The sequence below is a fragment of the Neopsephotus bourkii genome, unplaced genomic scaffold, assembly GCF_033783945.1.
Source record: "Neopsephotus bourkii isolate Nb327-2 ecotype Australia unplaced genomic scaffold, CSIRO-AGI_Nbou_v1 NB_846, whole genome shotgun sequence".
Taxonomy (NCBI): domain Eukaryota; kingdom Metazoa; phylum Chordata; class Aves; order Psittaciformes; family Psittacidae; genus Neopsephotus; species Neopsephotus bourkii.
This window is the reverse complement of record NW_026901342.1, coordinates 45107-59894: the sequence shown is the minus strand read 5'-3', so window position 1 is coordinate 59894 and position 14788 is coordinate 45107. Positions and strand designations below refer to the sequence as shown.

The 14788-nt window shown below is 39.6% G+C and overlaps 1 protein-coding gene across 5 annotated transcripts in view; it reads right to left on the bottom strand.

Annotated features, from left to right (window-relative positions):
* Window positions 1–2031: 2031 nt before the first annotated feature.
* Window positions 2032–14788, bottom strand: part of PIEZO2 (piezo type mechanosensitive ion channel component 2) — a 52934-nt gene continuing 40177 nt past the window's right edge. For 3 of the 5 annotated variants that reach the window (XM_061356278.1, XM_061356279.1, XM_061356280.1), the window contains 7 exons: window positions 12435–12623; window positions 11916–12008; window positions 10626–10798; window positions 8753–8869; window positions 6723–6802; window positions 5241–5421; window positions 2032–4388 (listed from right to left, as the gene is read on the bottom strand). In XM_061356278.1, the coding sequence (XP_061212262.1) occupies window positions 4136–4388; window positions 5241–5421; window positions 6723–6802; window positions 8753–8869; window positions 10626–10798; window positions 11916–12008; window positions 12435–12623 (1086 nt within the window). In that variant the 3' untranslated portion in view covers window positions 2032–4135. Of the gene's footprint in view, window positions 4389–5240; window positions 5422–6722; window positions 6803–8752; window positions 8870–10625; window positions 10799–11915; window positions 12009–12434; window positions 12624–14788 lie in introns of those variants that run through there. The other 2 variants (XM_061356281.1, XM_061356282.1) reach the window with 2 other exon arrangements.

Below are 14788 nucleotides of genomic sequence, written 5' to 3'. Positions count from 1 at the left end.
ATGTTTATATAAAAAAATGTTTTTTATTTTAAGGCTGTTTCCTCTTTTCTTACCTAGACTTACTCCATTGGAGAGCTGCTCCTGTATTGAGCAAACCAGGAACAAGTCCTAAAACCTGGGAAAATATAACCACAAGGATCTGGGCTTTTTTAAAATTTTGAGCTGGCAACTTTCTAAAAGGACATTTAATCCCATCCATCCAATTCAGTATAGGTAAGGGCTTATATTATCACCTTTGAGCCATAATTTCTTGATTGCAAGAGTGGAAGAGGGAAATCAGAACCTTTCCCTGGCAGTGCTCAGCTCTGAAAAACTGGACACAGGGGCTTACTAAAGTATGTCTGTAGGCACAAGTATTTCTCAACATAAAAAGAACATGGATCTGTTGGAACAAGTCCAGAGGAGGGCCACGAGAATGATCAGGGGACTGGAGCACTCTCATATGAAGATAAGCTGAGAAGGTTGGGGCTGTTCAGCCTGGAGAAGAGAAGGCTGCGTGGAGACCTCATAGCAGCCTTCCAGTATCTGAAGGGGGCATATAGGGCTGCTGGGGAGGGACTCGTCATTAAGGACTGCACTGACAGGACAAGGGGTAATGGGTTCAAACTTAAATAGGGGAAGTTTAGATTGGATATAAGGAGGAAATTCTTTCCTGTTAGGGTGGTGAGGCACTGGAATAGGTTGCCCAGGGAGGTTGTGAATGCTCCATCCCTGGTGGTGTTCAAGGCCAGGTTGGACGAGGCCTTGGGTGATATGGTTTAGAGCGAGGTGTCCCTGCCCATGGCAGGGGGGTTGGATCTTGATGATCTTAAGGTCCTTTCCAACCCTAACTATTCTATGATTCTAACTATACTGTTGCCTTGGACCAAGTGACTTTTTTCTGTCATTTTGGAGGCGGTTGTTACAGCAGCCAGTACACTGGCATTGGTAAGCTACAGTGTCTCTGGAAGAATCCCAATACTGTGCCATAATTCAGGTTGTAAGGGAACTCGTGAGGCTTCAGGGCAAACCTCCCTTGCAAAGCATGGCCAGTTACAACAGGTTGCTCAAGGCCTGTCCAGTTTGACTACCCTCATGGTGAAAACAATTTTCTTTATATTTAATCAGACTCTTCCTTGTTGCAACTTGTGTTTGTTGCCTCTTGATTTATTGTGCAGCTCTGCAGAGCTGGGCTCCACCTTTTCTGCACCTTGCCATTAAGTAGCTGCAGACACCAGTATGCTCTCCCCTTGGACATCTTTTTGCAAGCTGAACAAGTTCAGTTCCCTTAGCCCCTTCTCACACATCGTGTCCTCCAGCCCTCTGCAAGACTCAGCCCAGTATGTCCTTGTCTGTCTTTCACTGTAGACCCCAAACCTGTATGTAGTTCTCCAGGTGTGGTCTCACAAGGGCTGAATAGAGAGGACTAAAAAATTCCCTTACTTCCAGCTGTGCTTTTGTAAATGCAGCCCAGTATGCTGTTGGTTTTCTTTGCCTCAAGGGCACACTGCTGATGCATGTGCAACTCCCAAGCCCCAGCCCTGACTTTTGTTGTAAAGCTGTTCCCTAGCCACCCACCTTGTCCAAATTGCTGTATGGGGTTGGACTGCCTCAGATGCAGGACACTGCATTTGTCTTGGTTGAATTTCATTAAGTACATGGCAGCTAATTTCTCCAGCACCTTGAAGTTGACCCTGAAAGACATTCCTGCCCTCCCAGTAACAACTGCCCAGCCCAGGTGCCAGGAGGGCAGCTGACATAATGTTATCACAAACCTCCCCAACCCTAGATTTGGTGTGGTCCACAAACTTGATGAAAGTGCACTGTCATGTCCTTCAGGTTGTTAGTAAACACACCAAATGGTACTGGACCCAATACTGATTCCCTGAAGAATGCCACCAGAAACTGGCTGCCAGTTTGACTTTATGTGGACAGTTGGACTCAAAGGATGGCCATCAGCAGCACGCTCTTTACCTGTGTAGTTACTTAGCTATCCAGTCCATGGCGCCAATTTGTCTATAGGTTGTTTAAAAAAAAAAAAAAAAAAAAACCCAACAGAAGAATCCTTTTATTGTCAAAGTTTGGTCAATCATGAAAGCAAGAGCAGCACATTTCTGCGAAGCCCAAGTAACTGTACAGCTCATTCTGCGGATAGGTTGTTCTCACCAGAAAGGAAGTTAAAGAGAAAGAACCAGGAAGGGAGCCAGGACCAACTATGGCCAGCATGTTTCTGCTGGCTGGTACCTTTAGAAACACATTACACCCTTCACATTTCTCCTTCCAGTGCTGCTTTCCTTAAAATCACTGAACACCCAGGTGAGGATCCATCTAACCAAAAAGGACATTTTAGCATCCCTGTTGGATCCTGTATGTTTTGATTTTGACTTACAGGTCCTATGGAAGAAATGGAGCAAAACTCTCCACTGAGGAATGCTGCCTGGCTGTATGAGCAGCCACCTTTCCATTACACTTTGGAGGAAAACAGGTTGTCTTCTAGTAAGTTCCAGTCACCAAATGATTTTATTGTTACAATACGATTAAGCGATTTTTATTTTGTGCACTTCATGGTGCTCAAAATGTTAGTTTTCACAGTATAGAATGGATGTGACAGCATTTGTCATGGAAGCACTCAGCAGAGTATGTTGCAACTTCGTTTAATTGTCCTGTTTGATGAAGTTCTTCAGTAAGATGTGCCAGTAAATTATGTATTAGTTTTTTTTTTTTCCCGGTGATTAACTAATCATTCATATAATAAATAGCAGCTAACTACAAGAAAGAGATTTATTTGTCACAGAGTTAGAAGAATGTCAGACTTTTCCCATTTCATGTAAAAAGGCAGAGGAAAAAATACTTCTAAAATGACTTTGCAACATGTGCTTTATTTTAAGTCATTACTGAATCAAAACTACACAGCATACCCTTTTAACATACCCTACCCACTCAATGATTTTTTTTCTCAATAATTTTTTAACATGGAATGAAACCTACATTGCAATTGTAAATTTGCATGCTACAATGTTCTCTAATGAGCCATTTGTCTCACTAATAATAGGAATTTAAGAAAAAGGCCATTTTTCAAGCTCATATGTATGTTTATATTTGGGAACTTAAAAAAACCCCGTCTCAGATGTAAAAATGTGACTTAGAATATGTAAACATTTTTGTATACCTGAAACATTGGAAGAAGAATATCAGCTAACAGCAAAACAACAGTTGCCTTAAATCATCGAAATGGGAAAAAGCATGTCATGGGGAGCAGAGAGAAGCACACACTATTCAGTCTTTAAAGGGTTATAAGAAATGGAGTAGCTCCTTAGGTCATTGAATTCACTTTCTTTTCTAACCTAATGGAAAGCAGTGACTTTGAAGAGAATGGCCCAGCAGAACACCCCAATAATTCACCATAATTATTCTAGCCATTAGTTAACCTTGACGAAGTGTCAAGTTTCAGTTGCTTTTTTTTCCTGAGAAAAGTCATTGATGTTTGGTTGAAATGTCTTCTGTGGCTGTACAAATAAAATAAGGCATTCAAAGAGATTGTTATTGTTTTCTTTTTGCTAACAGAGGCTTGTCCACAGTGTCCTTTGTACATCAAAACCTCTGATTCCTACAAATGGGTATGGCTAGAATGTCTTCAGTTCCCACTGCGGCTCTGGGTCTTGGGTGTCCTGAAGGCTAGTCAGCGTCCCATTACTGTAGCTTGAAAGTCAGTGATGTACAACAGCATATTGCACAATCCAATCTGTATGGCTCCAGAAAGGGTTAAGAAGGTACACTGGAGTCACCTGTGGGTTCACTCCTTTCTTTTCTCTTTAAGTTGTAATGATTGCCTGGAAAATTAAATTAGCCAGACAAAGATGCAAACTTTTTGTTGATTAAATTACAAAGCAGTCCCCAGATTGTAGAGGAGTGGCACATTAAAAACAACAAATCATCCAACCTTCTTCACTATTGATCCTTAATTTGAAAGGCAGCATAGATTCCTAAGGCCGTAGCTTCCAGGACTCCTTCAGTGAAAAATCATTGCTACCTAACTATAAAAGGCTTAGCTCTTAAGAGAATATTGTGCTTTTTTTATTTTTTTGCCTTTTTTTTTTTTTTCCCCACCTTTAAAATTCAGATGAAAGCAACTTGATTCGTGGTGTGACACCAGAGATCAATTAGTTTTTTCCCTAGTCCACTTGATCATAGTCTCTGGTGAGCGATACAGGAATATTAGTTTGGCATACAGGTCTTCTTCTAGTTCCAGTTCTCCAGTCTCTCGCACTAAGAAAATGTCAGTACACAACTTCAAGATTCGGTCTACGTTGGGTAGCTCCTCAAACATGATGGAGTGAGAGATCCCACTGAAAAATTCACGGACAAACTTTCCTATCACCAGGACAACTGAGGCATATAGTCCCATGATGCTGAAAAGAAAGAAAGGAAAGAGTTCAAATCATGACTTGAAAAAGGTCAGCCAAGTATGAGGAAGCTCATCTACATGGCTAAGTGTAGACTGTCAGCTTGAGTGGACCATAATTTCTAATTAGGATCTTGTTTCTGTTGTGCTGCAAGATAAAGGACAATAAGGTCTATTCAAATACCACAGAAATCTGGGAATATAAATAGCTGAGTCTGCTGACTTAAATGGTTTAACCCCAGTTACTGATGGTCTCATGTCCTGTCTGCTAGAGCTTGGAAGTCAGAATAGGAAATCTGATAACTGTTGGCTGCTAAAGTCAAATTATCTGTCAGGTTTCATACATAATATTTTTTGTTATTGAAGTATGTGTAACTGTGGCAGACTATGTTTACTTGTCCTCCCCTGATAATCCTCCTATGAGGAGTTCTCCAAAATCATGCCAGAAGGGCATTATCTCCTGGGAAGGCATACTCTTCTGCCTTTCTCTGTCTGTGGAGATGTACTTCATAACTGTTTCACACCCAGAGTCCTGGCTACAAGACTGGTAAGGTCACTAAAACTGGGCAGGCCTTGGGCAGAACTTGACCTGTAGCTAAGCTAATATATTTTGCATTACTTCAATAAGAAATTGGTGCAAAGGGTGATTCTGCCTTTTTTCCCACTGTAGATCAGGTCATTCCTTACAAATATGAGTCTTTCTATAGATAACATTAATAGACCCCTTTTCAAAATGTGATGTTCAAACACTACAACAACAAGAAAGAAATAAATAACCCCTTCCAACCAGCAAATAAGGTCACCTCTATTGGTATCTATCTCTATATTATTTTAATTTTATGCAAATATTCCTTCTTACCCATAACCAGCCAAGAATCCAAGGCTTGGTGGACTGACTTTATCACTGAATATGAAGAGTTCAAGACTCTCTTCAGATGTTTTGTATCTTTTTCCAAGCTGATTCAAAACCCACCACTCACGAACTCCCTCATCAGACACATTTTTGACCAAGGAAACAGTAATGTTTTCCCATCTGCAGTCTATTGAAAAAAAGAAATGTTAATATATACTCAAAGAATTGCAAAAGTCAAAATGTTTTGAGCCAGATGCTTCAAACATCTGCATGATAAAATGACTAAGCAACATCAGAGTATAGGTTCATTATAATTCTTCTAAAATCCATTTACATTGTTCCTGTAAAAAAGTACAATACCTAGACTTCTATGGTTTTCCTTCTGCAAATCTCATCTGAATGTCCATTAAATAAACAAAAAGATTAGTATCACCTCCATTTTCTTATGGACAACTGTAAAATAATTTCAAAGAATGAATGGTAGTCAGCATGTCTGCACTTAAGGCGTAAAAAGACACATTTAACTTGGAGGAACAGTGGTCAGCTTCTGTATGTCAAAGTGAAGCTACTACTGTAAATCATTTACATCTTGGTATAAAAGACACTATTCTCTCATATCAAGAAAAGCACACATACTATCCTATTATGCATACTGATCACACAGACAGGTGGTGAACTCTGGAGCTTCTGATTTCTGGGGAATGTGCATTAGCGGTGCATACATTGAAGCCTTCTTGAGGCATCTCAAGTTAAGAGCTCTTTAGGACAGGACCTGACCAGCGACAATGAAGCGCTCTTATTGCTACTCACAGAGCTAGGTTCAACCTCAAGAATTACTCTTCCTAATGAATTTAATCATGCTGACAGAACCTTGAACAGTAATGTACTACACAGTAATGTACTACATAGTACTACTGCACCTGAGCACCAAATTTAACCTCTGTTGAGCAAAGTGTTCTTAGAGAAAGACTTGCTCCTATTCTTCCAAGCCAATGGGTTTTTCACATGCATGAACTCTGTAGAACTGTGAAATACAATGATTTATCTAAACTGGATTCTTTGTAGTCAATAAGGAAGGAATAGCTAACAAACAAACAAAAAAATCATTTAGGGGAATTATTTAAGCTGAGGAGCTACATTTGCAGACATGAAGTGGTAATGACTGTGGTAAGGTAGCCCAGAGATGCAGACTTTTCATCACTTACTCAGAAAACAGAGCAGTTCCTGAAAGCAGACTTGAAGGAAAGGAGCTGCACTTCATCTCTAAGACTTCTTACTCTTAACTACAAAGCTAAAATACATCCAGATGCATTTTCTGCCTTATACTGTATTACCTCATCTCTCCCCATGCTTGCCGGCACCAAGTAGAAACTATTATAAGTGCATTTCAGACTGAGGCTCCCCATAACATCCCAGTGAATGTGCAACTGTGAGTGCTGTGTTGCACTTCCTTCAACCATAGCTGTTTCCTCTGGTCTGGACACATACCTGTCAATAGCTGCTTTATGGGTTTTGCCAGAGAATCACTAGGAGCCTTGATGTAGTATGGGTACACTGTCTCTAATGTTCTGGAAAAAATGAGAAAGCAAATATTTCATATTTTTATAACTTTAAAATAATTTAGAAATGCCTAACAAATAGGGCTATACACAGTTCCCAGTAATTCTTGGCTTAAGCTATGATTTTATAGTGTTCAGATGTCACATCTGAAAGTTAGCTGAATTTATTAACTATGTTGTGCCAGTACTTCAGCAGGGAGCTCCATCCATAACGTCGCCATTCACAAGCCATGAATCCCACACACCTGGGGCATGCGTTTACAAGGAATGTAGACTTTATATTTTGTTCCCTTTTAAGACAAAGCTGCTTTTATAGTCAGCTACATAAGCAGCAAAAAGAAAGGCAACACATCACCAGTAGTAAACAAGCTAGAAAAATATGTAGATAGAGAAATATATGGTGAAAACAGTTATTACTTCAGAATTGCAAGATGTTTTGATAAAATCACCTGAATAGAGTGAGAATTTTTTGCTGGATCTTTCAATGGGAAATATTTTCAGTTTGTAGGAGGATTTCAAACTTGAAGATGTGTGTATAAGTTCTTCCACTAGACTAAAAATTGAATCATATTAAGTGGGAATTAATTACCATCATCCAGAGATACTGTCCTAACCTTTTCCTCAAATGACTGAAAAATTCTAGGGAAGGCGAGCTTTCAGGGAAGCCCTGTGACAATTTGCCAAATTGCATACACCAGGCTGAGGAAAACAGAGGTCACCAATTTAAAATCCCTCCTGATCACTCCAGCAGGCCTAAAGATAGGTAAGAGCTCTGCAGCCAATTTGAGATGGTGGCAGAAAGCTCCCTGCTGAAGGTGTGAAATGGCTACTAGCTGCAACAAGCATCTGTCCTTTATAACAAAGTAAAAAAAGCTTAAATCAACAATATTACTGATCGGAACACAGGCAAGTGCAGGTGTATCTGCTTGCCTCCTGCAAAGAGAATTATCAATTAATTACCTCTTCCCACAAAAGAGCAAAATCCAACCTCCTTGGCACTACATAACCTTAGGAAGTATCCCTGTATCCTCACACAGCAAAGTAAAAGCATAAAGTATTTGTTTAAATGCAATGATCAGATGTGCAACAGCAGTCTGTTTGGATGTACAAGTGGGTGCAGAAAAATAGCTGTACACCAAAAAGACAAATCTCACTTCCACCTACTAACAGATATGAACCTCTGAGGGTTTTCACTATCCCAGTTGGCCTCAGCATTAACTTTTCAACTCTTGTGGCCACAAATCAGATCAGGTAGCCTTGTTGGCTTAGCAGTATTTAGAGACTACTGCTGTAAAGTAATCTCCAGTGAGCAGGCGGAAAAGGAAGAGCCAGACTCCTTTCAAATCTGAAGGGAGTCACTGCTGCTGTTAATGCTATAAAGCTACATTGATAGAATAATGTTTGATGTTCATACGAAGAGCATGCTCTTTCTGCCTTGCAAATTTCCATTACAGGAAAAGATCTGATGTCAGAAACAACTGCAGATGTTACCCTTTGACCGCAGTGATTTAACACTTCCTTGCCAATATAATACTATTTAAGAATAACAATGAGAAATACAGTCTGGATGGTTATTTAGAATGAAGATATCATCAATACAACATCCTCGGATCAAATTGACCTAAAGTAACTAAAAGGAGAGTTTAGATGTGAATACACTGTACTGAATTTGTGCTTATGCAATAAAGAAATGTAACTGATAGCTTCACCATGCTTCTTGGTGATATTCCAAAGTTCATGGTCTTCTCAGCCTATTTTTATTATAGGGAATAAGCTTTTACCTTGAATGTTACTATTATGTGTCTTCAGTGTTGTTGCCCTCTATGAACAAGGCTCCAAAGTTATTAGAGGGTGACAGATGGGCAGACAAATGATATAGTTGCAGAAGCCTGACCTCCTTAGGAAATTAGGTTTAATAAGGGAAGGCTTACATATGAATAGCCAAAGAAAATAACTTACACCTTTTCCAGTTGCTGTCCAGACATCATTGTAGCAATATCTCTTCTGGTGTTCTCTGGCAGGACAAAGGTAAGTTTATCTGATGCTATTTCAGCTTTGGCACCAAGGGTGAGATTTCTGTTGTAAGTAAAAGGGAAGACGCATTGTTAACCTACAATGAGAACCTAACCTAAACACTTGCTGGCTAGTTGTCCAGCTAGTCTAACAGTACTGACCCTGTATTCGTCTGCTAAAGGAAGCATCATACTGTCTGTACCTGAGGTGGTGCGTTTTCCCACAGAGGCTACATAGCATCCTCAAAGGTGTATTTTTCTAACTGAAAATGCTTTCTATGCTTTTGTTTATATTACAGGAAAATGAGGACAGATCAACAGAATTTTGTTCAATATGTCAGTTGAAACAGAATGGGAAAGGGAGCATGCATGCTCTGACTTTAGACAACAGGACTGTGTGTTACCACACATTCTGTGCCAGAGTAGCTAAGGATGCTGCAGTAAACTACAGCTTCCCACAACCCCACCTCAGCCTTGTGCCATACCCTGCTGTTGGGATGCAGCAGTTTGATGAGGGATGAAACTCTGGCTGCAGAGCCCTGGCAGATGATGTGTGAAGGTGCTGCGTGAGTGACAAGACAGGCTCATCTTAGAGCTACTTGTCTCCTGGCCTAGATGAAAGACAGAAGTTTCTCTTCATGGAGAAAAAGTGGAAGGTCATTGTGGTAAGTCTTTACCACTTTCAGTCATTTATGGTCATAATATAATCCACAGGATATAATTTGAGGGTGAAAAAGGTCTTTTTCAACTAGTGTATGAATGTTTGTAGTTACGCAAGCATATGGGCAAACTGAGTAGCGGTATTAAAAATTAATATAAGGTTCAGAAATGATGGAGTGATGTAATACACTAGCTAATACTGTAGGCTTCCAGGAAAATAAGGAGGGTCAAATAAAGTTGAATTAAGGGTACAGATTCCTTAGAAGCCTATTTTTGACTGTGGAAAGACTGATCCAACATGTTCAGAGCTCTGACAGAGATTCAGCTGACCTCCTTCTTGTGCACAGACTTGCTGAGGATTGCTGTAACAATCCAGCATCTACTTCTAACAAAACAGGTAGATACTATGGCTGCAAAGGTATTTCTTTTCCATGGAGTGATGACTTAACTCCAGTTTAATCCAGGATCCCATCCGGCAGACACGAGCCAACAAACTACCTCGGTGACTGGGTATCCTCTAGCCTGCATGCAACCATCTTGTGTTCTAGGCTGTCTCTTTCAAAAACTTCATTGTAAAGTAATAGTTCTCCAAGACCAAAGGAACCACAAGTAAACAGGCTAAGGTCTCAAAAACATGGATCTGTGCCATTGTTATGCTATTTGCATATATGTGTATTTTAAAAAAATAGTTTGTGTGAGTTCCAGGCTCCCTTAGTAACAGGACCAAGCACTTTTGTTTGTATTTCCTTACAGTTTTTCTGCCTTAACTAGGTCTAAGTATTCAGTTCCCATAAACGCTAGCAAGGTTGCTGTTTGGGGCAGTTTATTTAACATTCTGTCTGAAACTGGCTAGAATATTCTTACTTTTCTTTCCCTCCCCTCAAGTCCCATTGAAAACTCCACCCTGCCTTTTAAATAATGTACTTGGATGTTGCTTTGCTTCTCTTTTTATTTTTTGAGAACTGCAGGCAACAATTTTTTCCTGGGTAGCAAAGGTCACTTCTCTGTGTCTCTCTCCCTCCCACTTTCAGGGTTGTTTTTTTCTCTGCAGTACAGCAAAATTTACTGAAAAACTAAGTAAAAAGTACAGTGTGGAACTGTTCTTCTGAGCAAATGCTTGGCAAGTAATCTATCAACCTCATAACAGCCATGCTAATTACCTTTGAATGCTCCATGAAAGAACTACAGTGAACTCAGCTGAAAAATCCAGCAGTCCCTGTATCATTTTCTCTCTGCTGGGAGGGCTGATGGTCCATAAAGAGTTTGAATTTCCCTCTAAATCTGCAAGAGTTATATCTTCTTTTCCATAGCCCTCTAGAAACTGCAAAGCAGCCTGTAGGTGCAGAAGAGGAAAAGAAAATTTAAGTGTGGTGATATTCAAAAGACACAGACCCACATCTCCCAGTCAGGCAGAATTGTAGTTGATTAATTGTAAATGCAGTGGTTTGCACTGATTATTTTCCTCAGGTACCACCTGGGGCTTTAGATGGGAAGGGGATAAAAAAAAGTATAGCCAAGCTAAGAAGGTGGAATAAAAATGGCCCTGCTCTTTGAAGTACCATGGCCACACAGTGCAAAGGGAGTCTGAAAGTTCATCACGTAACCTCTGCACAGTCTATCTAAATTTAAGTTAAAATTTGTCTTTCATTAAGCATCTTTCTGCATAGAAAGATAGCTGTGAAGGATAAGGTGACGTGAAACTAGCAACTTCAGAAGTGGATCAAGATTACACTATTGTTGCTATAATACGGGCTATTTCCTAGGATCTAATAAAAAAAAAGTTAATTCTTGAATAGGCTAGAAGCAAATTCTTTTTTTAAAGTTATATCTGACCAAATCCCAGTTACTTTATTAATGCAGCAGCTTCTACTAGTTACTAGTCCTTTTCCTGTAGAAACTTGTGATAACTTTGAGCATGTTGCACCATGAAATAGTGAGGCTATGTTAAAATATTTATGTCTTGAGATTCTGATGTCAAAACTTTCCATGTGATAGACAGTCTTTTGACTTCACCACATCTCACTGGGAGGTGAAAACTGTGTGTGCAACAGGAAGGAGCACTGGGCTTAAGAGACCCAACACTCTTGTGTTGTCCCCACAGCACGTTTGTTTTGGCAATAAACCAACAGCAACATGTCTCCTGAAGGTTTGTGTCATTTAAAGGAGAGGTTTTTATTCAACGGACAGAACAACGACTGTCATCCATGACTTTTTGCAAAGATGTCTCAATTAATGGTAACTTGTCTCACCATAATCCAGCCCTGTCCTGACAAATGATCTGTCCAAACCTTTACTCATGCAAACCCTTTTTATGGAAACATCTTCCAGATGATGGCATCACTGCTGACCACTTAAAACTACATAAACAGAACTCACAAAAGGCCTCCATTTCCCCCAATTGGAAACATGCATGGATTTTTAAGTAATGAGTTATTGTTCATTTCACTTACAGTATTACCCCTATAGCTTCCCAGAAACGCATTGAAACCAGTCTGATTCAAATCCTTGAGCTGACTCTGTTGAGCACTCATTGTAAAAATAGGCTGGAAAACAAAAGAACATAGACTTATCACAATTACCTCACATTAGCTGCTACATACACAGTACAGCATCCTGTGCATCACAGTCCAAGACTATTATGGCACTCAATTCAACAGGAGAAGGTTATGATCTTATTCCACTGAGAAGCAAACTACCTCCAATTATCTTACATTTACCGTGTGGACCTGTAGGCAGTTATTTGAGTGTACCTTATACAGGATAATTTATACAGATTCCCCTTCCAGTAGGTTCTAGTTTTAACTTGCAGACGAAGGTAATATTTTACATCAGTGATAAACTAATATGTTTTAAATGCAAAAGGGATAATTTGTTGGAGCTTGAGTTCAATTCACTGAAGAGAGTAAGAAAGAGAACAAAGAAATACAGAACAAAAGCAGAGTTTGCTTTTAGGCTTTCTTCTTTTTTACCTGATAACCTCCTAGAGTTATTGTGATTGATACATCTAGAGGCTTGTTGGTGATGCCTGCAACAGATTTGATTAAAGACATGAAGAGAAGTGGGAACCAGACAATACAAATCAGCAAGACGATAATCATGCCACCCATTCCATACTTCACAACTTTCTTTTTCTTCTGGCCTCTTGGCTGGGGATATCTCTGCAAAAGCAAACAGCAACATGGTAATGTCTCTTCTATCAGAGGTACACTTGGTATGATTTGATGAGTAAATATACAATGATCTTAAGGCTTCTGATCTTCTATGGTAATTTGCTACCCATTGTCTGGCAGATTGAGATTTTTAGCCAAACCCACACAGATGCTGAATTTCTGGTGACAACAGTGAAAAGTGCCAAATGAACCCATTCAACTGGTGTCTGGTGTGAAAAATATTGTAAACCTTTGTGATTTTGGTTCTTCACAGCCCTAAAGAAGGGAAAAATTGAGTACGGTAATTGGAATGTTTTGTCTGAATGAGTGCAAGCATGAACTCACAGAAACCAAACATAAAATAACAGCAGCAACAGTGACAGAACAATCGATTCAAAAAACTGATTGGGATTTGGGAGTGACCCAATTTCTTTATTTGTCCTTCCAAGCAGTTTTATCTTGAAGGTCTTTAAGGCAGAATTCCTCTCATAGAGCTTGAAAAGCTGCAAACTGTATTTCAGGGAGAAAAAAACAATTGTTTGCCAGCAACTGACATGCACAATCAGTCAGATTGTCTGATATTGCACTACCTCCATATTCGCTTCACACCTCACATACAGTATTTATAAGAGTTGTTCACAGGCTTGATACACGCTGTTTCTAGGGAATCCCACACCAACTGCAATTAAATAATGTTTAAAGTTTTGTTGCTCTTCCTAAAGTCTTCACACTGCTGATGTAACATCCTTCTTTTTCTTACCTTCTGAGACCAAAAGTGACATTCCTTTTATCCTTCTCTTTTCAAAGCAGATCACATGGAATGTGTTCTGCCTTGTCCCTCCATCTGCTGTTGCCATCATGATTGCATACTTTAAGAGCTTCACTATCCACAAAATCCTGCCTTACCATCACCGTAATTTATTTTGGTGCATTCTATTATGCATTCTATTACAAGATTTAACTCTACAGTGCATGTGCAAAATAAATATGCACTGTATTGCACTGAACCTCAAAGACATGCTAGGAATCCATAACCCCCTAGGAGAATATAAAATTTGTAATACAATGCTGTATTCAGAACAAATTAGTTACTTTTCAAAAGCAGTATATCAAGTCATTTGTCTTGCAATACTGAGTGCTGTTTTCATTAAAATATGTCAAGATCAGCAAGGGTACAGTATTTGTCTGTTTAAGATCAGTTCAGACACCTTTAATGATGTTACAGAACAGCTCAGAGGGCCTCTAGCAGTCAAAGTTCTTAGGCATATCACTCAATGTGAGGACAGAGAATCAAAGTACCTTGAACAACACTCATGAAGTCAGGGGTAGTTATTTTGCTACATGGCACTAGCACACACAGACTAGGTTAGACATGGAAATCTTCCCTTGTCAGATATATGCTATATATAATGCAGAATGATCCTTTTGCAGTGTAAAAAAATGCAATGAGGTGGACAGTCAAAGTAGAACTGGATTATTATTTCTCTGACTTCTGAAGCCTCTGATGACATTGCACTCATGGCAAAAATGGAATTCATACAGAAAAAGCTTATATGCAAGATTTGTGTGCATAGCAGCTCTGAGTTAATCTAACTGACATACTTGGAAAATAATTGCCATTAAGAGACAGGACTATAATAAAAGAAGAAATACATCAGTAACACTCAAAAATTCAGTTGTTTCACTGCAGACGTTCTGGCTGGTTGGGTCACTCTTAAAAGAATGCCTAATTTCTTTTTCAAATTGGCAAAATAAGCAAGCATATGGTTGCAATCTCTATAGTGGTTATAAGGAATCCAGAATTTGCAAGTTTAATTTGAACTGAAGCTTACATGATTTAGAGAGACTGACATTTCAGTCAGACAAATGGTGGGTTTATCTGGCCTGAAGTTCAGTTCTGGGCTGTCCCGAGATAAAGGAGCTGAGCTCCCTCTGCGATTACATGAACCAGGTGTCCCAGGGACCTAAACTGTGGAGGCATAAGTTCTTTATTCTACTGACCTTTCTGTTCAGCTAGTTTCCCTGCTACTGAAGGTTACTCATTTAGTTGTATGGTCAAAGTGAGCCTGTGTGAACACCAGGACTTTGAACCCCAGTCTTGAAAGTCAGGCATGCAATTAAGCTAGCAGGCGTGTGCTTGTGTAGTTCATGTTAATGGTGGAAAAATCAGCTAT